Genomic DNA, 27,545 nt, shown 5'->3' on the forward strand with positions numbered 1-27,545 from the left:
ACACAAACAAGCAAACTTAAAAATAATAGCTTGGGGAAAACAATAGCTTGCCTTTGAGTCACCTTATTTTGTCCATTAATTACTGTCTCCGGGATAAAACCATTTCAGAGGCCATAGCTGAATGGCATTGTGTTTGAGCAATGTATTAATGTATGACTCTGTATATCAAGGACAGGGTAAGAATAAAGTATAATTTGGTCCAAGATATACCATGCATTCTGAAGCCTTTACACAATAAGCTGATCTAAAATAGAGGAAATTTTGCATTTTAAAGTACAGGTTTACAAAGCTATGATTTTGTTGTTGAAAATGTATAAAAATACCAATTAAAGTTACTGTTAATATGATCCAGGCAACCTGGACACAAAAACATTTGTCTTCTATTCAACTTGGTTGGTTGAAATAGGAACCTGATAAGTATTGCAACCATTAAACAACTTGCTTCTTTATTTATTATATTAATGAATGTTCCAGGACTGCAGGGTTTTTGTTTTGCTATCCACACAACCATCGTTATGCCAGCAAATCGATGAAGACAGTGAAGTACACCACTTGCTACCAAATATGGAATCAAAAAGACTGCAAGGCAATAAACCAACAGATCTCCCTGGGGATGGGGCATAAACCAGTTCTGCATTTTCAAGAAATCTTTGCCCACATCAGATAAACACTAATAAAAAAAAATAAGCTTATTTGGTATGAGTGCAGAAAAGGACTGACGTGGCTTGTATTGAAAATCATACTACATGAGTAGAAAATCCTTCCATTAATATGGAGAGAGCGGTTACTGATACTCCAGAGAGCATCAGAATGTCAGGAAACCTACACATTCCTGGGGATGTATACTACTACTGGTGTAAGTAGATCAGTGCCATTGTGCACAAGCAGAAGTGGCTTCTGTCGACTTCTGAGACCACTGTATACAGTTGAAAAGATACCCAATTATTGAGTGCTTCAAACATTTTTAAAAGATAAAGAAAACTCTATCTTACCTTATAAAAGAAGTATTGCACCAGTTCAGATATCCTGACATAATAAAAATGCCCATGAATCAGTAACATTTTTTTCAAATGTTTAAATTTGGGTATTGCATAGTCACTGTTTCTTGCAGCTTGACGGCCTTCTTTTCCAATAATGCCTAAGGGGAAAGAACGGTAAGCGCTGGTGAAGAATAGAATAGAATAGAATAGAATAGAATAGAATAGAATAGAATAGAATAGAACAGAACAGAATAGAATAGAATACTTTATTGGCCAAGTGTGATTGGACACACAAAGAATTTGTCTTGGTGTAAATACTCTAGGTATCCATAAAGAAAAGGTACATTCGTTACGAATCAAAAATCAAGAATCATAACGTACAACACTTAATGATAGTCTTAGGGTACAATCAACAATCAAATCATACTAGGAAATAGTCAAGTGGGAGGGGATGGGTGATAAGCAAAATATGTGTGAGGCTGTGAAATCAAGTTGTAAAATTTATACCAGAAATTCTCTGGGGTTTACATTTGATTACAATTTTGAGACTGTTAAGAAGGACAGACCCAGCACAATTTGACTTATGACTCAATACCTTTATTTTTAGTGAAGGAAATGAATATGCTTACTTACTTCAGATGGAGCCTGTCTACTTACCTATGCCAACATGTGCTTCTAATATCATACTGACATCATTTGCTCCATCACCAATTGCTAATGTGATGGGGTGCTCTTTTGACCACTTAATTAATTTTACAATCTAAAAGGGAAAAAGTGCAATACTTTACTATTTCTATATGTTGTAGTTATGTCCACTAGTTTATTTGCTAGGGATTATTACTTTTTTTTTTCTGGCAAACTGACAATAAGGGTAGATAGAGAACACGTTCTGGGGAATCTTAGTTCCTCAGGAAACTTAGTATGCCCCTTCATTTATCACAGGGAGTAAATAATAAGTAGTTACCTGCACAGATTATCCATGTGAATATTTCCAGATAACTTTCTCATTCAAGCAAACACAACAGAGCCAAATTTACCCGTTTCTCATAGCACTGGAAGTATGTAGAATATATTAAACAATGCTCCAAAAGTAACAGGTGTTTCACTCAAAGATACATTTTAGTTGTTTTTTTCTCTTGCACAAATTAAACTTTTCCCCAGTTTTATTCCTGATATTAATTTAAACAGAATCCTAATTAGCCAACTTTTCTGAATTATTTACTAAAATAATTTAGTAAATAAAATAACATTTTTCCTTTGTTAATTTGGGCGTATGTTAAATCTTTAAATTTATGCAAATGAGTTTCACAGCAGGATGTGTCTTGAATGAACTATTAACTAATTGCTTTCCTGTAGAAATTCTTCTTTAGTTTTCTTTTGTCTTTGCGTTTCATTTTTTCATCCATTATCAGTTACTGGAAGGACAGTGTTCAACATTTTATAATTACCACAACGTATTATATGACAATTTCAATATTGACATAACGAGAACGATGGAAATACGAACCTGTGCTTTTTGCAAAGGAGCCATGCGACAGCATAAAACTGCACTGCAGTTTCTACAAATTTCAAGGAAGATTTCTCGGTAGTTACCAGAGCTGCCATCTTCCCGTGGTTTCATTATTAATGATAACGCTGCTCCATCAATAATTAAACCATAATCTTGCATTTCAGCTGAAAGCCTTTGAATGACAAAAGTATAGAAATTAATGCTGATTTGCAATTTAACTAAGCAATAGCAAGCACGCCAAAAGATATCCTGAAATAAAGCAAATGTAGAATTCCAGGTCTTATTTCTTTTTTAAATATATCCAAAGCAGGTTTGTTTTCCCTTTGAGGATTGCAGAAAAGAGAACTTTTTTTCCACTAGACTGTCATTCCATTTGTCTCTTGGTCTGCAGATATCACATATATCAAGAAATATAAAAATGGGCTATTTTTACATTTGAAGGATGCTTTCCAATGCTATCAGACAGCATAAATTTCCATGGGATAGCAGATGTGAAACTTCTACTTTCCATTGTTGTTCTAGAACAAGGGTCCCCAACCCTAACCCCATGGACCGGCACCAGGATGTGGCATGCCAGAAACTGGGCTGTGCAAACAAGCGAAGCCCCACGGGATGCAAGTAGCCTGCAAAACCACGTCTCCTCCGGTCTACAGAAAAACTTCTCTCCACAGAATCAGTCCCTGGTGCCCAAAAGGTGTATGTGTGTGGGGGGAGACTGCTCTAGAAGACAGGGGCTGCATTGGAGGAGAGACACTGGACCATCAATATTTTCAACTTACCCTGAGTAGATGTCCCTTGTTAAGCTGCCACTGTGCTTTAGGACAGTTTTGCTCAATTCAAATAATACATCGTGCAAATTCTGCTCCTCTATTTTCTTTGTAGTCAACTCAAGAATTTGAGTATTTCTTCTGAATAGCTTGCAGGCATAGCAGGCTGCTGCAGCAGTCTCCATTTTGTCTCCTGTCAGAACCCATACTTTAATGCCAGCCTTCTGCAGAGCCTCAATTGTATCAGCAGCTTTTTCCTGTAATCTAGGAAGCAATAATAACTAATAAAAATCAGAATTAAAAATATAGTGAATCTATTACATTACATTACATTACTATAATAAGGGAAACTCTCAGTTTAAATTCCTTTTAACAATATATTTTCTATCGTGATATTAACAAATTGTTCAATTATTTGACTTTAATACAGGAATTAAATTTTTCATCTCCAAAGAATGACCATGTGTTTTTCAACTGTTTTTACATTTGCTACTAAAGCGATCATTTTTCTAAACTGGGTGAGGTTCTAAAGCTTCATTCAATCAATTCAGATTACTGTAGCTTAGTTTATTATGTTAAAAATGAAAAAGCTTTCATTTCCCAAATAATCCCTTTGACCTTGTCTCAATAAATTAGGAACCTTTAGTTAACTAGAATGTTCTGTGCTGTCCAAACTGAGAAACTGCTTAACCAATCTAACTATAAGGATCAGGATCTTTTTATCACATAGGTACTTGGACCAGGAAAAAATTTAACTACCACAACTGAATTTAAGATCACGAACAATATGTCTGACATATATGGAAAGAAGAACACCAACCGGTCTTCAACTGCTGTAGCTCCAAGCAAGATAAGCCCATGTTCTATCTGTTCATACGCCTCTGCCAGTTTTTTTTCCCGATCCTGAAGGGCTAATTTTGCCTCTTGAAGCTGCTTTTCCACAATCTCATATTCTTCGTATGTGAATTTTTTATATGCAACGCATAATGTTCGCAAACCCTCCTAAAAACAATTATTTTAGAAGCACAAAAAATATTTAATGGAAAGGTTGCATGCTTTACTAATGAGCTCTAGTCTACACAGAAGTCTAAGGCATGATTTGTTTGAACACATGATTTTGTGGTTTCGCTTACATATACAGTAATGTGAAATCACAAACATACCACTTAAAAGTGTAGCATCAGGAAGATGGAGCCTTTGAGGGTTTGTATGGCTAACATCTTCCAAAATGATGCCTGGGGATCCCACAAAGTAAAATAAGATTAAAAATGGTGACAATCATATGATACATTCACATCTCAGGAAAGAATATTCAAATTATGTATAATTATATCACTCTTGGGTGAGATCTTTGGGTTAGATCATTCAAATCTTTGGTTCTATACACAGGTAGATGCCGGGAGCAGGAAAAGACTAATGTGATACATGACAAAATTTGCTTCATGTCATCATGAACTGAATATCACAACTTACTATATACTTCTCTTAGACAGAAGGATGGAAAAATTGCAAATATAGAGAGATGGGATTTGCATCATGATATTACCATATGATTTTGATGGAATCTTGATTTGCTGTGGACATCAAATGTGTTCCATAATACCAATAGCTCTGGGGAAAATTACATTTCTTTCTGTCTAATAGACACACAATATAAGTTATACTGAATCGAATTTAGATCTTACCACAGCATTTCGCTCAACTCTTGACCTAATCTGTTCTATTTTTCCTTCTTTAACTCTAGGAAATATAGAAGAATCTGCTCCTTTGCAAAACAGAAAGATTTCCCCTGAAAATATATAAGCGAAAGAAAATGAGAAAAGTTTGTTAAATATACAGTAACATACCTGGGAAGAGTAAGTGATGTGACCCTAATGAAAATATGTAAGGTTACCAAGACAACATTTTTTAAATCCCGAGGAAGAAGATAGTATTCAGAAACAGCTCAGGCAATTCATGAGAGTATAAAAAGGGGCAGAGAGGAGAGGTACAACAAATTCAGATATGTAAGATTCTATTATTCTAACCAATCTCAATAAAGATAGTTCCAGCTTTCGCATGGAGTTGATTTTCTGGTCTGGTATTTGGGTTTGACAATATCTTTCTTTCCCTGGTCTAAACAGATTTCTGAAAATATTAACAGACCTTCTTTGACATAGTTATAGTATATTAAAATAAGGAAGACACAAGTTAGGCCTATGCATTGATTCAGAATGCTGCACTCTTTAACCCTCTCCTTCTTGCTTCAAAGTCATGTGATCGATCTACAGTAGTCCTTTCCTAAGTAGATCTTTCACTTGCCATCCTTTCCCCAACAAATTTGGTCCTGTTCCTATCTGAGAATTATCTTTCTGACATATAAGCAGAGTTCCAATATTTCTATAGCTTGTTTAATAGCATCTTATTGGGCTGGAAAGAATAAAAAGTCCATTTCAATGTGAAATTGTAAAATTTCCTTTTTACTACCTTTTGCTGATTTTACAATCACACTCATCCGTCTTCTTACTGAATCAAAACTAAGAATTTCTAATAGTTCAAATCTGAAATAAAAAAATAACATTTTCCAATCAGTTACATTTGCTCTTATATTTCTTGCGATGGGAAAACAATATCCCAGTGAAACACCATATTCTGACTTAAAATTCACTTACAGAGTTCAAAGGCTTTCCAAAATAGCTTAAAGAATCAACTAAGCAGAATATTTTGCCAAGTAATTTTTATAATGACATTAAGTGCTTTAAATAACCATTCACAGGAAGTATTGCATTGATGACCCTTGTGTCATATTAAAAACAACTTACCTTTCAATGTCATTTTCTCGATTTAAAATTTCCATAAAATTGTCTTTCAATCGTAAATATGTATAACCAAGTCTGAAAATTCAATTATAGACATAATAGGGATTAAAATGATCATATTTCATGTTTACAGTAGAGTTTGATATATGCTAAAAATACCTTTTTAATATAATTTTCAGGTCAGAAAAAAATGATTTACTCAAGTTGGTTAAGGATTCTTTTATCCTGTCTTCCATTTCAAGGATTAGAGAATAGGTAATTTACCTGAGCTATTGATGCCTATCTGTAATCAAATCAGGATTTTTATTTTGCCTTTACCAAGATATTGGATGCATTCAGATGATGGAATTAGTGTGAACTGTAAAGCATTATTTAGGAAAGTGCATGGTAGTTGTCACTTTTGCTGTTCCTTACCAGTGAAAATACCTAAACAAAGCCAAATAACTTCATCTCTGGTTGCTTATCATTATATGCCCTGGCTTGTTCCTTTTCTAACAAGTCAAAAGAGTCCAAAGATTCCAAGTTTACTTAGTTGCTCGTACCGGTTGAAGAAGCAAGTAGGAGTACATAAATGGTGTATAAGGTATACCAACTGTCTTCAGAATTTTTTTACTTTCAAACATTTGGACATTGTATTTTTGGCTCTCAATTATATTCTGGTCCATATTTATAGTAAACAAACCTAATGTAATTCCATGGTACACACTTACTAGATAACAATATCCAACATTCCATTTTCTACCTTTTCCCTTTTTGAATGATGAACAATTCTTTAAAAACAGATGTGTGTAGATATTCCCATATATAGATTAGCTTAGCCAGTTTCATGTTGTGATGTTGTCTTTCAAGTAGGTCTCAAAACAGATTTTTACCATTTTTACTGTTGTGCTTTCTGTTGTGCTGTAATAAAGGCCTTGATTTTTGACAACCTCTAAGCCAGACATGTTCACACAAATTACAATGATGATTTTTATAAAAAACAACAACAGAAGAAACATTTTTTTTCCAGCAGAAATTAAAAGAAACCTACAGAGTCTCAGTCCAAAGTAACATGCCACATACCACGGGGCCTACTTTTGTTTTCTTAATATAGATATTTTCCTCAGTGAACCACAGACATATTTTCAAAGATAACTTTGTCCCCTATGCTCATACTATGAAATGGAACAGACTTTGATCTTACACAATTTTTGAGACAATTATACTAACTTGCACGTACCTCTGAATTCCTTCAACTAAAGCAACTTCATCAGGGGATGATGAAATATATACAGAAGATTTTCCTGAAAGCTGACCTTTCTTTTCTCCATCTACTGTATCATCTTCCTTCACTTGAACTGTATGACAAAGGCATAGAGCTCGGAAAAAGAGCTCTTCTCGGTCCTAATAAATCAAAAAGGAAAGAAGATCTATGAAAAGCACTAGTACAGGAAAAATATCGGACATTGAAATTTATTACACTGATAGGCTCGAAGGGGATATTTTATTAGCATTGATCCCAATTTAAGGAAATTGATGGAAGGAAAAATGTATTCCTCTCTCCCTCCTTCCACCAACACCTCTGATTCCTAAAGTTTGACCATAAGATCATTGAGGTCTTATGAACAAAGTAGAATGGCATACAAGGGGTTGCAAGGAAGAAGGGAAAGACTTTCCACTGTTGTTAAATGTACCTATTTTAAGAAAAAACTCTATAAATAAGTAAAACAATTCAATGTGTTTAAAGAACTAATGTTCTTGATCTGTTCATTAAAAAGTCTTTAGTTGTCCTATTTCTGGATGTAGCTACAAGGGTCTTAGCTGCTCAAAAGAAGTCCCAAGTGATCACTATTTTTTTTCTTATTATAGTTTATATAGCCATTTCCTTGCTTGCTTAGGGCCATTGACAGAGAGTCTGTGATGTTGAACCAATAATAAAATGATCTTTTGGGATCAGTATGCAACTTGTACTCAGGTCTTTTTAACAACTTTATTAAGTCAGGCTAGTGATATTATCTGAAATGTTGTGAGCTCTGAGAGGAGAGAGAAAGAGGAAGAGAAGAAAAGTTGATGTGGTTTGGAGAAAACATCTCTGAGAAAGGAGCCAATTCACCTGTGCATTACAAAAGTCAATGTCAAGTCCACCCAACAAAATCATTTTAGAGCAGTTAAGTTTACTTTCTACCAATGAATGACTAGTGTAGCTAAATTTAAATGGATACATTTAAATGTAAACACAATTAAAAAGTGTGTTTCTGCTACTACCATCCTCTAGATCCATCCTTCTTTCCTGCCATATCAAACTAGGGAGGCATCAAGATCGTAATCCTTGGATTTAGCATACTGAACTGCAGCCCACTTTCTACCTTGCTTCACTTTAATTTAAACTCAAGCTTTATTAGTTTGATGACCAGAAAATTCTAAATTATTTTTGCAATGGTTTTGCTATTGCTGTCAAATTAGACACATCTTAGAAAAAGCATTAAAGCACAATACCTATATGATGGAAAGCTACTTCAACCAAGTGATTCAAGTGCCATATTTTTAATAGTGGAACAGGGCAGTACACTAAATGGGAAGGCAACAATATGTAATTTTTTGTCCAGAAATCAAGAAATCAAGCTTAATGTTCCAATATTTTGGATTAACATTAACAAAAGCAAGCACAACTGTTCATACTTTTCCGTTTCCTCCTGGGGATGAATCAATCATATCAATTCCAGCAGAGTCATGGAGGATTTGGCCATTACAGATGACATGGGGTATATAAATATGCCCCTCAATGCAGCACTCTATGAATTCCATATTGTTTTCAGTTAATGTCCCTGTTTTATCTGTGAAGACATATTCAACCTGAAAAGAAAAAGATAGCATAACCTAGGATTAACATAACAAAGACAGATTTGAATGATTATGTGTGCATTTTGAAATTATGTCATTTGGTTTTTAGACAACTTGCAATATTTTCTTAGGAGGCATTTTGCCATAATGCAAATTAATGCAATTCAGAGGAAAAAGTGGTTTTATTATTTTTTAAAATAATATTTTTATCACTCTACTTCAGAAAAATTATCTTTATGAATTTTAAATGGTAAGCATGTTTTCAGTACATGTTTTCAGTATTAAATGATTTGGATTGTGATACCGGTAATCTTTGACTTACAACCATTCATATAGTGACTGTTCAAAGTTACAACGGTACTGAAAAAAGCAACTTATGACTGGGTTTTCATACCTTTGATTACTGCAATATCCTCACAATCATGAGATCAAAATTTATGTTTTTGGCAACTGTTATGTATTTATGACAATTGCACTGTCCTTGGGTTGGGGATCACCGTTTGTAACTTTCCCTGCCAGTTTCCAATAAACAAACTCAATTGGGCAAGCCAGATTAACTTAACAGCCAGACAACAGATTCACTTAACCACTGTGTGTCAGCTTTGGAATCGTTATTAAAAGCTGCCACACAGCTGCGTAGGATTGGATGGGGCTGATGTTGTTTGAGTAGCTCTCAGTAGACAAAATAGATTCTTTAGTAATTCAAGGTCATTGTGAATGGTGCAGCAAGAATTAGGACTGAAGGGGGATTGATTCACGTGATGTATGATGTGGGGAAAAGGGGATGGTTTGTAGGTTGGGTCCTTGTGGGAAGTCTGCGGGGAAACTTTAGTTTCGGAATTCACAGAGGTACGAAGTTTCTATTCTTATAAAAGTACTTTGAGATTATGGTTGTCTCGGAGTTACTTGCTGGAATGGATAATCTCTGGAACGCTGACACTGTGACAAAAAGGTGATAAAATGGGGCAAAACTAACTTAACAACTGTCTTGCCTGGGAATGGAAATTTTGAGCTCAGTTGTGGCTGTAAGTCAAGGGCTACCTATATATCAGCAGAATATGTCTATGGAGATTCTCAGTCACCCAGGTCATGGTTGAACCATAAGGTGTTTTTTCAAAAGAGAACTGGATTTTCTTGGTTTTTCCTTGAGGAAGTTTCATTCCTTGGATGAGAAGCAAAATATATTCAAGGAAAAACAATGGAAGGCCAGTTGTCTTTTGAAAAAGCACCTTTGGGACTTTTTTAGAATATTACATGATTTTTGCACTATTATTTAAATAATAATCTAAGCTTGTCCAAGATATGAACTTTCAATACTGATAGTACTGATAGTGGTTTTTTTTCCTGATAATCAGTCAGGTCTAGTTTGGACATAACAATAAATAAATAAAAAAGAAAACTATGATCACATTATAACAAAGATGTTGAGACTCTAGAAAAAGTACAGAGAAGAGCAACCAGGATGATTAGGGGACTGGCGACTAAGGCATATGAAGAACGGTTACAGGAATTGGGCTATAGCTAGTCTAGTGAAGAGAAAGACCAGGGGAGACCTGATAGCAGTCTTCCAATATTTGAGGGGCTGCCACAGAGAGGAAGGGGTCAAGCTATTTTCTAAAGCACCTGAAGGCCACACAAGGAATAATAGATGGAAACTGAACAAGGAGAAATTTAACCTGGAAATAAGGAGAAACTTTCTGACAGTGAGAACAATCAACCAATGGAACAGCTTGCCCTCGGAAGTTGTGGGAGCTTCATCACTTGAGACTCCCAAGAAGAGATTGGACTGCCATTTGTCAGAAATGGTGTAGGATCTCCCGCTTGGGCAAGGGGTTGGACTAGATTACCTATAAGGTCCCTTCCAACTCTGATTATCTGTTATCTGTTATTTATCTGTGGTTCTCCAGGAACTTTTACCATTGGGCATTCTGTCTGGAGTTGTTGAGAGACATGATTCAAAGTCATATACTGTCTGACTCTTTGCCAAACTCCACTTAGTGTTGTGAGTTGAAAAAAATGATGCACTTTGTATTTAGTCATAGTTTTTTCCTTCTCCTAGTGCAGGACATTTGAAGGTACTGATCAATACACCACAGGTTTCTTTTTTTACCAAATATCTAAAGAAAGTCAATTGTGATTTATGAGAAATTCTGATCAGTAAGTTAGGCTATATACCATCTAAATCAGACAAATGATTATGCATTATAATAATAAAAATAATTCCAGGAAAATTAAAATATCAGTCTGTCCAGTTGTCTTTATATCAAAGACAGCTGTGGTATTTTTATAGTTGTTTCTGCATGACAGTTACCTGCCCTAACTCTTCATTAAGATCAGAGGTATTCACGAGTGGTCCTTCACCTGTTTCTTCATCAAACATTTCTTCATCCCAAGTGAGAAAATAAGAACCAAGAAATTTCTGCATTTCTACCGTGACATACATAGAAACAGGAATGATGTAGTTGAAAAGGACCATGAAAGAAAGAAAATCTGTAAATGCTGTGATAAACTGCCAAGAAAAGACAAAAATAAAAAATATCAATATAAGCTAGTTTATGCTAGACCATAATATTATTCATATTAACTTGAGAGAAATGGTTATAGTTGGATTTATTTCTTTGAAAACTTGTATATAATTGTGCTCTTAGATGTGTTATTGTTGCTTTTTAGTAAGAGAAAATATATTCTGATTTCTATAACTAATATGTAATAGCACAGATTAGCCAAAACTGCTGAGATGCCAAGATTTGGGTTAACAGGCTACCCCAATAAACATATTTACAGATGAAATGGCACTCTTTATACCTTTTCCCTCCTTTTTTGCTTCCAATTGCAAAAATACTTCTCAATTTGCCATGGGTTGCTTATTGAAATGCCAACACTTGATTCATTTGTGTGATTTGTCGATCAGGTTAAAATACATGAATTAAGTCCATGCCATTTTTTAGTAATATCTTCCTCATTCATCCAGAGAAATCCACAAGTTTGTTCCCAATAGTATCTTTTGTCCTATCTAGGTTTATGCATATGCAGAAACCATACTTTAATTCTTGTATAAGTATTTCATTCATTACTTTGATTCTGTTTGTGCAAGTGCTTCTAAAAATCAGAACAACCTTACTTCATTTCAAGTTATGCTAATTGTTTTAGTTGATGTTTGTACTAGTTATACATCATCACATTATGTAATGGTACAGTAAGAATTAACAAGAGAAAAAACTACAAATTAGGCAACAGTCAGATAAAAGGCAGCTGACACCGCAGAAGGAATGGGGGCATGGCAAATATCTTACAAGGGACCTTCCTAACTTCTTATACAGTAAAGGTCAGAAGAGAGAGATATAAACTTTTAGGGGTTCAAGATTCTGTTAATGTAATCTTACAATAAACACAGAACTAGTGCTTCATGCCTCGACTGCATCATAGAGCTGACACCTTTGCTAGCATATCACTGAATATAACTAGAAAAAATGCTTTTAAAATATTATTCTGTTCCGCTGGTAATTGTTGAGTCAGTAATATATAACATTGATTGCCAAATGCAGGAAATTTTTATATCCAAACATTGGGCTAATAAGCTACCTTTGCATATTCCATGACACTGATGCTTTTACATCCTGAAATGATAAATACCACAAATTCCTATGGTCTTTCTGATAATCCTAATGGTTAAGAGCATTATGTTCTTCATAGAGGGCATCAGGGAAAGTGGAGGGAGAATGCCAGAAGGCTGCCATTTTTAGGGTACCTCCATTGGCCAGTTAGGGAAACCACTAGCTGCCACAGAATACGGCTGTGTGACATTTGTGGAGGGCTACACAAAACTTAACATCAGTGTTTCCCAACCTTGGCAACTTTAAGATGTCTGGACTTCAATTCCCAGAATTCCCCATCCAGCGTTCTTAAAGTTGCCAAAGTTGGAAAACATTGGCTTATAGAATAAAGCCAACAGCTGTGTTGAAAGCACTCTACTTATTCAAGATAGGCAAGGAGAGAAATAAAATGATAAATACATAATTATATCTCAGTATAATTAAAACAGGTTACATACTACATTTCTTTTCCTTTCGGATTCTGTTTTCCTATTATACCAAGGTTCATCACGATATTGCCCAAGCTGCCAAACATATTTCAGGATGGTATTTATTAGTGATTTACTAATTAGAATACAAAGGTATACAATAAGAAAAGCATTCATTGATCTGAAACAGATGAAAGAAAATATGGTTATAATTAATGAAATATAGTCATTTTACAACATAACTATTCATTTTATATTTTCAATTAATCTAAGTTATTTCTGTATATACATGTGCCATTTTTGCAGACAAGTCAGAATTAAAGCTTTGTTGGGTATATGGATACTCCAACCAGGTTTGGGTTGAATAAATATGTAAACCTAGGATTAAGTGTCTTGTAGCTTTAAGCAAGAAACTGCAATGTCATTGTGGGTGCGGTTGCAGGCAGTAATAAAGGTAGGAAGGGAAACGTAATAGCCCCGGCTTCTGGATGCACCTGGTTCTGTTCCTGGTCTGCTGCCTGCTGGAACGTCTATCTGCTTACTTTTGGAGGCTACTGTGCCAGATACCATTTCACCTGAACACAAGGACTGTTTGCTTGGTGAGCTGAGGATTCAGCGTTGTCTTTGAGAGAAAGGTATCAGGAGGAGAAGACTTACAAGCAGATAAGGACATTGTATTTACTGTTAATGGACTTGATAACTGGATGAATATACTGGATAATGATATATGGACTGAATGACACTTCTTAATCTCTGTGTGAATTAAATAACTATTTTAAAACCACAGTGTTTTTGTCTCCAGTGTGTGTATACTCTTGGGCCCACTCTCTCTCTCATTTGCCTGCCTGGCTTGACTGTTGCTGCATACTCTGCTTGGGGGTTTATCCCCAATCACTAACATTGGTTATGGGCCCAGCAGTGTGCACAGTCTAACTAACCAGGATATAGCAGTGAGAGCTGGTGGGAGTTGCACATTACTGTAAATACAAACTGTTTGTTAAATAGTTATTTTTCACAAGAGCAATGGCACAAGTAAATTTGCCACATCTGTCCATGATATCCAGACTAGATGGAACAAACTATGTTTCATGGTCAATGAAATGTAGTTTACTGCTACGAAGAGAAGGTTTGTGGGGCATAGTAACAAACCCACCAGATGTATCCAACTTGGATCCTACTGTTGATGAGGATGCCAGAAAGATACAGGACTATAAACAAAAGAATGAACAAGCTTTGTGCATCATAGGACTGACTCTATCAGACCAGCAACTGATTCATATTCGTGGAGAGGAATGTGCTGCTAATTGCTGGGATAATCTCAAGAAGGTTTATGTTCGAGACAGTGTAGGAGCTCATATTAATCTTACACGGAAGCTGTTTAGAACACATCTTGAGAGGAATGGAGACATGTTAACTCATTTAAACTGTATGAAAAGCATTTTTCAAGAATTACAAGAAAAAGAGCTTATATTTAATGAGTTGCAACAAGTATACATTATACTGTCTTCTTTGGATCGAAGCTATGATGATTTTGTGACTGCATTAGAGGTATTGCCTAAAGACAGTTTATCAGTAACTGAGATAACCAGCAGGCTCTTAGAAGAAGCCAGGAGAAGGAGTGAACGTGACCAGCTGAGAGCAGATAAGCCTAATAAAGAAGAGAAATTATCTTCAAGGCTGGAAAGAAACCAGCTGTGTAAAGTAAAGCACCCGGAAGAAGAGAAGTTATCTTCGACGGCATACACAATTAAAAAGTGTTTTAATTGTGGAGGCAGAGGACATTTGGCAAGATTCTACAAAAAAGGAAAAAGCCAGAATGTATAGAAGCCAAAGAAATCCTTTGAACTGGCCATGTTTAGCAATTGTGATATTAAGAATAATAAGTGCATACTGGAGAGAGATAACAAAAAGGTAACTGCAGCTTTAAATGGAGCATTGTATGTCTTACGTGATAGTAAGAAAGGGGAGGCACAAACTGTATTTAACAATACCAAGCCTCATGATGAATGTATCCATTTATTGCATAGACGTTTGGGGCATGTAAATTTTAAAATGCTAAAACGTACAGTAGTGTTATCTGAAGGTATAAGGTTAAAACCCTGTGATAAGTATTTGCGTTGTAATGTCTGTTGTGAAGATAAGAGTAAAATATTGCCTGCAAATAGGCTAAATGGTTTCAAAACTAAAGAACCTTTAGAAGTAGTATTTGCAGACATTATAGGTCCAAAGAAACCCAGTATGGGGGGTGCTCGATATATACTGAGCATTATGGACCATTACTCTAGATATGGGTTTTGCTACCTAATGAAAAGCAAAACTGAAACATATCAACATTTCTTCAATTGGTTAAGGTTTGCTGAAAGAAAAACCAAACGGCAAATTATAACCCTGGTGACAGATAATGGTACGGAATTTGTTAATAGCAAATTCCAGAGTAGATTAAAGGCAGCTGGAATAGCTCATAAGACATCTGCACCATACAGACCACAGCACAATGCATTTGTTGAAAGGCGAGGCCAAACATTGCAGGCGATGACCCGTACTATGTTAACTGATTCTGGGTTACCTGATTCTTTGTGGGGGGAGGCCACAATGTGTGCTAATCATTTATTAAACAATGTGGTTAACTCAACCACTGGTGAAATTCCATTCACCATGTGGCATGGCAGGAAGCCTGATCTGAGTTATCTGCACACATTTGGTGCACCAGCATGGGTGCATATCCCTACACAACTCAGGCGTAAAGGGCAACACAGAGCTAAACAATTCTTCTTCGTTGGTTACCAAGCTAACCATAGGGCATATAGATTTTGGGAGAAAGGCACATCTAGAGTGTTATGTAGTGCCAATGCCCAATTTCTAGAGCACGTAGGATGGGATAAGTTAGAGCAGGATAACAATAAAGAAGTGGTTATTGAATCCTACAGAAATCCCATTAAGTATCCCTGTAACTTTAAAAATAAAGTGAAGACAGAAGTACAGGAAGAGATAGTGCCCATAGAAGAAGAAATAGCTGAGAAAGATGAGGAACAGGACCAAGTAGTAACTCAAGAAAGTCCTCATACAAGCCCAGTAATACCCAGAAGGACTACACGTATATCTAGACCGCCTGATAGATACCAGGCTAATACAGTGTGCCAGGTTAATAGAGTTCCATCTACTGTGGATGAGATTAAAAGGTATTCTTCTAAAGAGAAAGAAAATTGGTATGCAGCAATGAATAAGGAATTGAAATCTTTGAAGGATATGCAGGTGTATGAAAACGTGAGATTACCTAGTAATGAAAAACCCATTGGCTGCAAATGGATTTTTAAGTTAAAAACTGATAAGGATGGAAATATAATCCATAAGGCAAGATTAGTAGCCCAAGGTTTTAGACAAAGTGCAAATGACTATGATGAAGTATTTGCACCTAGTCTTAAAGCAGCTACGTTAAGGGCAGCCTTATTGTGGGCAGCAAGCAAGAAATATATAATTAACCATTTAGATGTGGAAACTGCTTACTTGCATGCTCCACTAAGACATACTGTATATATGAAAAGGCCTAATGGATTTAAAGGAGACAATAATAATGATAATGATTGTTGGTTATTAAAGAAGAGCCTTTATGGTCTTAAACAATCGGGCTATGAATGGAACCAGTATATTGTGAAGGAACTGAACAATATAGGGTTTAAAGCTGGTTTAGCCGACCCATGTCTATTTAAGAGAGAAAAGAATGGGAAGATATCATTATTATTGTTGTTTACTGATGATATTGCTCTGATAACTAAGACTAATGATGAAGCAAATGAAATAATATCATCATTAGCCAAGAAAATAAAAATCAAGCAATTAGGTGAGATAAAGAGATATCTAGGATTGAATATACTGAGAACACAGAAAGGGTTTAAGATATCTCAGGAAGATAAGATATCTAAATTGCTAATAGATTATAAAATGGAACTTTGTAAGCCTGTAAAGACTCCTATGAGTCAGGATGTTTGCAAAATGGATACTCAAAGTCCCAAGTTTGATAAGGAACTGTATCAATCTTTGATTGGTAGCTTATCATATATTAGCAATTGGTCAAGGCCAGATATTGCTTTTAGTATTAATCAGCTGGCAAGACACAATAATGATCCGCTTCAATGTCACTGGATAGCATTGAAAAGAATCCTAAGATATCTTAAAGGTACATTACACCATGCACTGTATTTAGAACCAAAAGGTGATCTCATATTGAGTGCTTATGCAGATGCTAGTTTTGCAGCAGAAAGAGATACTAGAAAGTCGACTTCAGGAACAGCCATAATGCTGGGTAAGACGTTAATAGGCTGGAAGTCAATAAGGCAACAGCATATAAGTTTGTCTACTATGGAGGCAGAATTCTCCTGTTTATCTTTATTGTGTACTGAGTTGATTATGTACAAACAAATGTTGAAAGATATGGGTATAACTGTACATTACCCTATAGTTGTACATGAAGATAATCAGGCAGCAATTCAAATGGCCACTAATATTGCAGTTAAAACGAGAAGTAAACATACAGATTTGAGGTATCTTAATGTAAGACAATCTGTACAGAGTAAATTGATACAGCTGGAGTACTGCATGTCGGAGGACAATGTAGCTGATCATTTTACTAAAGCCCAAGGTGCTATTAAGCATCTAGAGAGTTGTGAAAAATATGGGTTTAGAATGTAAAGGCATTACATATTTATATCACCCAAAAGGGGAGAATATTGGGTATATGGATACTCCAACCAGGTTTGGGTTGAATAAATATGTAAACCTAGGATTAAGTGTCTTGTAGCTTTAAGCAAGAAACTGCAATGTCATTGTGGGTGCGGTTGCAGGCAGTAATAAAGGTAGGAAGGGAAACGTAATAGCCCCGGCTTCTGGATGCACCTGGTTCTGTTCCTGGTCTGCTGCCTGCTGGAACGTCTATCTGCTTACTTTTGGAGGCTACTGTGCCAGATACCATTTCACCTGAACACAAGGACTGTTTGCTTGGTGAGCTGAGGATTCAGCGTTGTCTTTGAGAGAAAGGTATCAGGAGGAGAAGACTTACAAGCAGATAAGGACATTGTTTTTACTGTTAATGGACTTGATAACTGGATGAATATACTGGATAATGATATATGGACTGAATGACACTTCTTAATCTCTGTGTGAATTAAATAACTATTTTAAAACCACAAACAGTGTTTTTGTCTCCAGTGTGTGTATACTCTTGGGCCCACTCTCTCTCTCATTTGCCTGCCTGGCTTGACTGTTGCTGCATACTCTGCTTGGGGGTTTATCCCCAATCACTAACAAGCTTAATCTGAAAGCCAGATTAATGAATGTCTATTACTATATGTGTCAATGATTTTGTATTATTTTAACACAGTACTTGAACAAAACATAGACTCTCAATGATATAATTTGATATGTGACAAAAGAGAATACAGTATGTCTACATTAATATACAAGAAACAATACACAATACTGATGTATGCTAAAAGAGCATTTCCAAATATGCTAATCACATTTATGTTTCATAATTCCTCAAAGGGCTATCTTATTGTATTCTCATATAGAGGAAAAGAGATACAAAGTAACTAATTAAATAGCTACTGTATGCTAAACATGAACATGATTTGATGTTTTCCAAGATAGCCCAGTCATTAAATCGCCTTGTTCTAGAGACAGATGGATGGATGGATCCAAATCCCTTCATTATGCAAGTAATTATTGAAAATAAAATATAGACAAATTATTATATTTTCCCCTACTTATCAGATAAATACTTTTATTTTCTAATCATTTCATCCACAGAGCTATTAGAACAGTTGATAACACTTTACTTTTCTACAGCCGATCGTTTCTGTGATTTTGATTGGTAATTCAATGCCATTTTTGTTTCCATGCCAGTATATATTGCAACGCCTGAAGGAAAAAACAAAAAGAAATAAAAAACATAGGATTAAGAAGAAGCAGGATTATCATTGTTAATTAGACTAATATATTTGCATAATGGCATTCAATAACAGATATTGAATCCAAAATGGGTAGTTGTACTATTCTAATTTGTTATTGCTACACTGAAAAATACCATCCGATTTTGCAGTACTGATCTAGAAGGGTTAAAAGTAGTTTATCTTTTAGGATTAGGAAAACAAAATTGCCTTTATTCTCTTCAGTGATAATATTGTATACCCAAATCCAATTTGCCAACCAAAGAAATTCCAGCCTTTTTGGGCAAACAGACATATCTGATATTTTGTGATGTCATAAAAGCTCTACTATAAATAGCAAGGCCAAATTCCACAAACGTACGTGCAGACAAGCCACAAGGTACAGACTACCATGCTGTCATTTTTGGACATTTCTTTGGGCAGAAGGAACAGCATTCACCATTTTTATTTTCTAAGGATGCTTATTATGCTTATACTTTGAAAACAAGACAAAACCACAGCCTAGAACTCTGTGGCAGTTCATAACAGTTTAACAAATAAAATCAAACAGGCAATGGAGCCCAGCAGAGGACAACAGTGGTCTCTATGCTGAGACAACTGGGCCAGTAAGAGACCATGGCAGAAACTGAGGGGTTTCATAATTTCATTTTGTCATTACATGTGATCCATTCTTGCAGATATCACACAAGAAGAAAATACTTCATGAGCATTGCAAAAAATAGCAAATGGAAATTGATAAAAACCAGAACCATGTCCTCCCACCACCCAGACCATTGAATAATTTAGGATTTCATATCGACAACCTTGCTTTTAACTCAAAATAGCTCTGTTTGTTGGTCTCTTTCACTTTGTTTTTGATCAAGAGATACTACACTAAAAGATATTGCTTTTAGTCAGTGTCTCAATAGGCAAAGTTTACCGAAGATTTTCTCTGTGTTCTTTAATGTAGCTCCTCGAAGAAGCACATTTTCTGATCCCAATGGCCTGCAAAGTAAAAATATTAATTAGTTTTATCAAGGGAAGAAACCAAGAATTTGCAGAATGAAATGAAATGCTGAACAAACAAGGAAACATAATTTTGATTATGACAATTTATAAATGCATGTTTAACACATAAAAATAATGCTAATCCTAGCCCAAACCATACTAGGCAAACCTTTAAAAGTTCTTGAACAAATATTCCTGAAATACAAACTGAGAATTAGAGACGGAAAACATTAAAGGTATCCTACATGCACTTTATAAACTGCTATAGAGTTCAATGTTGCTTATTAATTAATCAGTTGGAATTTGAATTACTGGATTTAATTGGCAAATTCCATTTTAATTACACTGTGCTATATATCATACAAGATAAGTTATTTGAATAAGAGAACTAGATATTTAGCTGTTTGTGGCTAAATATTGGAGAATTTTAATTGTAGTCTTTGACTTACAACCATTTAGTGACCATTCAAAGCTGCAGCAGAGTTGAAAAATGTGACTTACAACTCTTTTTCACACTTACATCCACCTGCAGCATCTCCATGTTATGTGATCAACATTCAGACACTTGACAATTGACTCATATTTATGATGGGGTGATACGATCACCTTTTGTGACCTTCTGACAAGCAAATTCAATGTGTAACCAAGGTTCACTTAACAACCATACTATTAACTTAATAACTGCAGTGGTTCATTTAACAACTGTGGCAAGAAGGATTGTAAAATGGGGCAAAACCACCTTAACAACTGTCTTCCTTAGCAATGGGAATTTTGGGATCAATTGGGGTAGTCTTGTACATTCTCTATATTTAATTTCATAAACATGCACAAACAATATCTGCATGATTTATGTTTGCATGATCACAGAAAACTTCAATGCTTCAAAAACATTAGATCTTAAATGTGGTTCCAAAATCTGAATACAATTAAAACATGCTAAATATAAAAAATATATATAAAGGGGAAAAATTATTTACACTCCCTCTGAAGTTGAACCTAATATATCAAAATGATGAACAGGATAAGTCTAATTCAAAGAAGGAATTTTGTTAGAAGGAGTTACAATGAGTCATAATCTGCTTTTGCTCATTGACAGATATGTCAAAGTATTTCAAGATTTGCTAATAGGATTGATCTATTATCAGGCCAGATATGCTAAAACAGGAACAGGAAAAAGAACTGTGAAGAAAAATGTCAAATGTAATGTGAAGTTGTGTCACATCCAGACTCCTTCCATATTAGGAACAATCCCACAGTACATTCTTTTGCAACAAACACAATGAATACAAAGAGAGCTCTGAGAAAATAGATTCCTGGTTTCCATCTCCCCTTGGGCTTTACATCCAGAAATTACAAAGATTAAGGAAATGTAGCCTGGCTTCATCTAGCTAACAGCTCATCTGGCCCCCAGCCATATAGCACTGAGCTGCCCAGCTGCAACCAAATATCCAGTAAATTTAACTCTAGAGAACTTATCTTTGGACAGAGGTTTATTTATTTATTGCAATGCACAGGCCGGATGAAATGTTATTTTTTTTCACCCTACTTGTTAATACTAAGAGATGAATTACCTGGGCAACGTGTACAAATTTGAATTTGAAGTCTTACCTTGCAATTGGCTCATTACTCTCATGATAAATATTTATCCGGCCAACAAATCTGAAAGCAAAAAAAAAAAAAAACCCAAGTTAAGGAAAAGCTGAGCATCAGGATGGCTGTGGGGAAGCAGAGATGTGCATGCCAATAATTGAACATATGGGCGTGCCAATAGTTTCCACTGTTATCTTTAGAAAAATGCATCATGAATACGGGTAGTCCTTGATTTACGACTACAGTTGAACCCAGAATTTATGTCGCTGAATGATAAATTGGTTAAATGAGTTTTGTCCCATTTTACAATTTTTGTTAAGTGAATTACTGCAGCTGTTAAATTGGTACATAATACGTTGTTAAATTACTACAATAAACACAGTTGTTAGACGAATCTGGCTTCCCCATTCACTTTGCTTATCAGAAGGTCACAAAAGATGGTCACATGGTCACCCAGGACACTGCAACGGTCATAAATATGAACCAGCTGTCAAGCATCTGAAAGTAAATCATGTGGCCATGGGGAAATGTTGCAACAGTCGTAAGTGTGAAAAATGGACATAAGTCACTTTTTCCAGGGTTGTTTAACTTCAAATGATCACTAAATGAACTCTTCCATCCCTCTGCTGCAGCTCCCTGTCGCTCAAAATATGTGTCACAACTGCCAATGTATGACACCCTCTGGCATGTGATTTATTGAGTTTTCATCCCCTGGTAGGCCAACTATGGGTAAATCCAAGAAAAGAAAAGTTTCAGAAGAAAACAGAACATTTAATTCAACTAGATATGCTAGTTTTGTGGCCGCTCAGGAAATAGTCAGACATAGGAAGGGTTTTGTGGCTCCCGGTGATTTCTTTTCTGTGGGAAACGGGTTCAAATGGCTCTTTGAGCATTTAAGGTTGCCAACCCCTGGTCTAGCTGAAGCCTGATCTCCAGCAAAATATTTTAATTTTCTTTAAAGTTCTCTTCCTCTGCTTTACTACAGTAAATTATGGACTTGTAGGAAGTGGCTAATTTTTATTTATAGAAAATAGGAATATTTTCTCATTCTATATGTTGCATATTTTTCATCTGTTGCTAAGTAATCCTGATTGGTGTTCTTAATTATGGAATTCTATAATAGTTTTAATCATTAATTTTGTATGATTTTTTAAAAATAATCTTTTAAACTGAACATCATTTCAGAGTCATTCTATGTGATGGACAGCTATATAAATATTATCAATAAATTTTCAATGCAGCAATTAGCAACATACAAGTTCCTTTCCATATGGCTACATGTCTTCCAAATCTGGTTTAGCCAGTCTTTCTAGTTAAAAATCAACCTTTTTAAAATTGAATGCTGAAACTATGGATTACAGCATGGAGCCTCTTTTCACACACCATAAACTTCTACAGCTTCCCTTCTTCAGTTATGCTGTTACATTTATCCCAACTATTAATGTTAGATAACTAGGATCTGATTTAAGAGAACTAGTACTGCAAGAAAGAACGAGGAAAGAAAATAGACTCCCTTTTTTATAGTCCATTTAAATCCCTTGGTTTCACTATCAGTTTCCTATTACTGATTCACATTTTCCTTTACTTCTTTTTTTTCAGCTTCATTTTAGGGTGTCCCCTCATCTTTCATTATGATATACCGACAAACTGCCTGCAACTCAAAGGTTTTGCATCACATAAATGAAATAGGGCATAATACCAATATTTGAAAAATGTGGAGTTGCCATACCTCAGCACTAAAGAGCCATAAATAAAGATCAAACCATTTGTGTTCTAGTTTTCTTGGGTTTCGTGATTCATCTTGATCACCTGAGGCAGAGGTCTCTCTAAGACAGGGGTCAAACATGCGTGGTGTCATGTGACATATTGGGACTTTTTTCCCCTTTGCTAAACCGGGTGGAGGTGGGGCCAGCACATGACACATCCAAGTTGCGGATCACAAGTTTGACACCTCTGCTCTAAGAGAAGAGAAGCATTAGGAACCGTTTTCATTGTTCCAGATATCTTCTCAAAATGTGCGTTTCTACACTTGGGAGTTCCATATACTTAAAGTAGTATTAGTGAAGTCAGAATAAGTAAGAAGATAATAAATCACAAGTTCTTACTTATAAAGATCAGGCTGAGGTTGTTCACATTCAATGGTAGCATGTAGTTTATCAATATCTTGTTCATCTTGAAGAGTCTTTGTATCTTGGACCGCGTAATATGTCTGGAATAAAAAAGGAAGTAATAGTGAAATTGAAAACATGAGACACAGTTCTTCTCATCTTTTCATCTGTGGTCACAGGATCAAACACTATGGCATTGCAAAATTCTGCAACTCTGAACGACTACCAAACAGCTATCTTTGGAGATATAAATTCTGAGATTTTAACAAATCAAATCATTTTACATAGCTCTATTATGTTAAATTAATAAGTCATAAGCTGTATCAGAAAGCTCATATTTTCAAAATGGTGCAGAACTAATTCTCTGAACAGATTCAAATTTTGATACGCCGTGTATTAAACCAAAAGTGGGTAATCTTTTAATTATGAGCAGTACATCTTTCCTGTCAGGCTGGAAATTGCAAGTACTCTAGTGGGCAGGGGGAATGATGCAAATCTGAAGCTGATTTTTCAGGAAGCCCATTCTTTGAAGTGTGAACAGGTTTACTGCATAAATCTATACCAGTCTATTTGGAAGAAAGTCTCACAATTAAAAAGGGGATTTAGTGTCATTTACAGGGGATATAAAGGTGAGATAAAAGGCAAGATGGTCCTCACACTATTGCAACAGAAACTTTGTTCCTTTTAAGGTGTGCAATGTTGACACATATATAAAAGCAGTTGAGTTTCAACTAGGATAGCATATCTACCATTTTGCCTATTGTGATCCCTTTCAGAGGTGATGATTTGTCTTATGACACACCTACAAAAGTAATATTGCAGCTTTAGGTTACTTAATCCTTCAGAAACATAGATACTTTCATTCATAAACTTAGGTTCTGTAATACAAGAAAAACATCCAATGCCTCATCTTCAGCTAGAGATTATCATTAAACTTGTTACCTTATGACTTGATTCACCATCCAAACTTGCTGTTGTAACAAAACATGTGCCATCTGATCGATTACTTGACAAAAATATTAAATCACAGGGGAATGTTTCATCTTCTTTTACCATCACAATGTCTCCAACCTTGGGGCGGGGGGGAGTGGGCAGGACAGAGAGAAATCATGGTTAGAATAAGATTAGAGTTGCTTCCCTCAAAAGTAAATAAATACACTGTTAACATATTAAACCAAAATGTCACTTGTCTATTTTTAGGCTTAGTATGATGTCTATTATAACATAGAAACTCAACAAGATTGCTTAATGTTGCCCATAAATCAAATTATTATAGTTTATCAGCATTGTACCCTCAACCTATAGGCTTGGTTACAGAATGTGATAAGTCATAATGTAGTTTTGTTGTTTTTTTTCTTAATGGTGTTTATATCTCAGGTTACTAGCTTTGTATTAGGCCAATAAAGTAGCTTATTCAGTAAATCATGGCCAAAACCAATCATGGCCTAGCATGACATTTTAACACAGCCATTAATTGGATTAAACATAGGGTGCAACATAATATAATTTGATTTTGATTTAGTCTAATAAGTAAATTGAATCAATGACTATACCATGATTCTTTCTGTGATCTTATTGGCATACTAAACTTTAGTGTAAGTATGATATGCACGTAAGGATTCAGGATTTATTTGTGAATTTCTGATATAACCCTACTGTACTTTGTTATTTCTGTTTACGCCTATATGCAATCCACAGGACTATAACTACAAATGAAGAAAAAACAAAATAGAAATTCACTAAAATACTCATAATAAATTGAATAATTTGCAAACTCTATTAACTTTATTTTACTTCTGTCCTGTTCAGGAAATCACTGAATAGAAGTAGCACTTCCTCATAGTCTCCTATACTGCTCGGCTATAATATTATATATCAGGTGATAAAGCGAAGAATTGCAGTTATAACAGGAAATGAAATATGTGTTGAGATGTTACAACGCAAATATGACCCCTCACGTACTTGCATGCTGCATTGTAATACTAATGGAAAAGGTTTGCATTGTGACATCTCAATGGCCGGCTGAAAATGTCCACCTAGGTGACATTCTTGAAATGTGCCAAGCTCCCATGATTTCAGGTTATGTTGGCTGTGACTGCTAGAACTTATGATACTTCCTGAAGTATAATGAAACAGGAATAAATTGGAACAGAGGATCACTTTTGAATACAAGTGAGGTTTTCACGGGTCATTATACTTTGAAAGAAAAAAAATGTACTTTTAGTTAGACTATTAGCTCCAACAGAAACAAACTGTTAATATAAATGAAATATCAAACTCATTTATTTATCATTACTACTCATTACTATTTATCAAAACTACAGAAAAGTACAGAAGTACAGAAATACATTTATGCATTTATGCAGCATTTATAAATAAATTCCATTTTGGGAAATTTTAAACAGAAAATTAAAAATATTTAAAGAGTAGCATTGAAACATTCTATCAAAAAACCCAAAACATCTGTAGAGAAATAGCTTTTAGTTTTGTTTTATGCTCAGTTTAAAATAGAAGAAGAAGAAAAATGTGGAACCATTTCAGTAGAAACATACAATCATTTTTCATGCACAAGTGAAGTAAAACAATATGCAAAACTCTCTCTAGAGGAATGGGAAAGGCACACTAACCAAGCAGAAGTACTTATGACCTAGAAAAAAACTGTAACTATAAACAATGTAATTTATGAAAAGAACACTTCAAAATTATACCTCTTTACCATTCACTAAAGTTGCCTATCTTTTCCTTAGCTTCCTCATGAGCCTGCAGAAAAACTGCTCCATTCCTTTAAGAGCTGCATTACCTTTAATTAGTAAACTGCTTAAATGTGCTGTGAGGGTGCAGTGATTAGAATGCAGTATTGCAGGCTAATTCTGCCCACAGCCAAGAGTTCAATCCTGAACCAAAGGTTGACTCAGCCTTCCATCCTTCCAAGTTGATAAAATGAGGAACCAGATTGTTGGGGGCAATATGCTGACATTGTAAACTACTCAGAAAGTGCTGTAAAGTACTATGGGGCAGTATATAAATAAGTGCTATTGCTAAAGCAGTGGCAGCCTCCCTGTCCCTCCCACACACAGAAGCCTGGAAAAAAAATGGACTGCTTTAATTAATACAAATATGTTGTGCTTATGATTGTGGGAAACCTGATACACTTCTTGCAAGTTATTTCCACATATGATGTACTCACTTCTCTGGACACACAATTAAAACTTTTTAGCAGAATAACATGCCTTGATCTGCTTTAAATACTTTCATATAATAAACTTAGAAAAGACAGTGCCATAATAAATTTGCTAGTTTTAAAGGTATTAAGGCTATATATCATTGGTTCCTGGACATTGGCTGGCAAGGAAATAAGTTATTCATCAGGCAGGAAGTTGTACTATAATAATATGGTAGAGCACCATTCACTTCCTAACAAATCACATATTTACATCCTATAACATTCTCTGATTTTAAAATGATGCTGTTTTGCATGATGTAGTTGTGGGTTGTGGCTCTTTACACATTCAGAAAGATTTGTCAGTCTAAAAAGGGAATGGTGGTTTTAATTTGATGTGCTGAAAGTGACCTTCTTATAAGGCATTAAAAACAAGACACTGTAATGGTCTATATAAAGGAAATGGTCAAGAAGAAATGTTCTAGCATTAGCTATCATTAAAGGGTGAAGAACTATTGAATTTAGTGACAGTTTCTTCACATTTTGGTACTAAAAAGCAAACTGTCAATGTTACTTTTACTGATTTTTAGACTATTTTTATTTATTTATGGCTGTTTATCTATTACACTGGCTTGTTTAGGTTAAGTTGAACGAGGGTGTAAGAAGGAGAGGGAATGGCCTTGAGAAACAGAAGAAAGAGATGCTACTCATTACAATGGTCAGATAAAAGGTGCTCACTCTGAGACGAGAATATAAGGTGTGTAAAAATCTCAGGCAAGCCTACACAAAGATAAGAAGTATTCAGAGTTGCAGTGTTCTCTTACAATAGCTTTACGATAAAAATAGAGGCATGACATTGGGT

At 35.3% G+C, this 27,545-nt stretch overlaps 1 protein-coding gene across 10 annotated transcripts in view; it reads right to left on the reverse strand.

The window, feature by feature from the left end:
- Window positions 1-27,545, reverse strand: part of ATP11A (ATPase phospholipid transporting 11A) — a 112,499-nt gene that overhangs the window by 25,220 nt on the left and 59,734 nt on the right. For all 10 annotated transcript variants that reach the window (XM_087938556.1, XM_026708404.2, XM_026708406.2 and 7 more), the window contains exons 6-22: window positions 24,466-24,594; window positions 23,521-23,624; window positions 21,434-21,484; window positions 19,758-19,822; window positions 18,728-18,809; window positions 12,927-13,077; window positions 11,187-11,384; window positions 8,714-8,887; window positions 7,275-7,438; window positions 6,059-6,130; window positions 5,724-5,797; window positions 4,943-5,046; window positions 4,078-4,259; window positions 3,270-3,521; window positions 2,488-2,662; window positions 1,638-1,740; window positions 993-1,138 (exon numbers count right to left, since the gene is read on the reverse strand). In XM_087938556.1, the coding sequence (XP_087794682.1) occupies window positions 993-1,138; window positions 1,638-1,740; window positions 2,488-2,662; window positions 3,270-3,521; window positions 4,078-4,259; window positions 4,943-5,046; window positions 5,724-5,797; window positions 6,059-6,130; window positions 7,275-7,438; window positions 8,714-8,887; window positions 11,187-11,384; window positions 12,927-13,077; window positions 18,728-18,809; window positions 19,758-19,822; window positions 21,434-21,484; window positions 23,521-23,624; window positions 24,466-24,594 (2,226 nt within the window). The remainder of the gene's footprint in view (window positions 1-992; window positions 1,139-1,637; window positions 1,741-2,487; window positions 2,663-3,269; window positions 3,522-4,077; window positions 4,260-4,942; window positions 5,047-5,723; window positions 5,798-6,058; window positions 6,131-7,274; window positions 7,439-8,713; window positions 8,888-11,186; window positions 11,385-12,926; window positions 13,078-18,727; window positions 18,810-19,757; window positions 19,823-21,433; window positions 21,485-23,520; window positions 23,625-24,465; window positions 24,595-27,545) is intronic.

This window comes from Pseudonaja textilis, chromosome 8 (genome assembly GCF_049901715.1).
Source record: "Pseudonaja textilis isolate UNSWEBS1 chromosome 8, rPseTex1.2, whole genome shotgun sequence".
Lineage (NCBI taxonomy): Eukaryota > Metazoa > Chordata > Lepidosauria > Squamata > Elapidae > Pseudonaja > Pseudonaja textilis.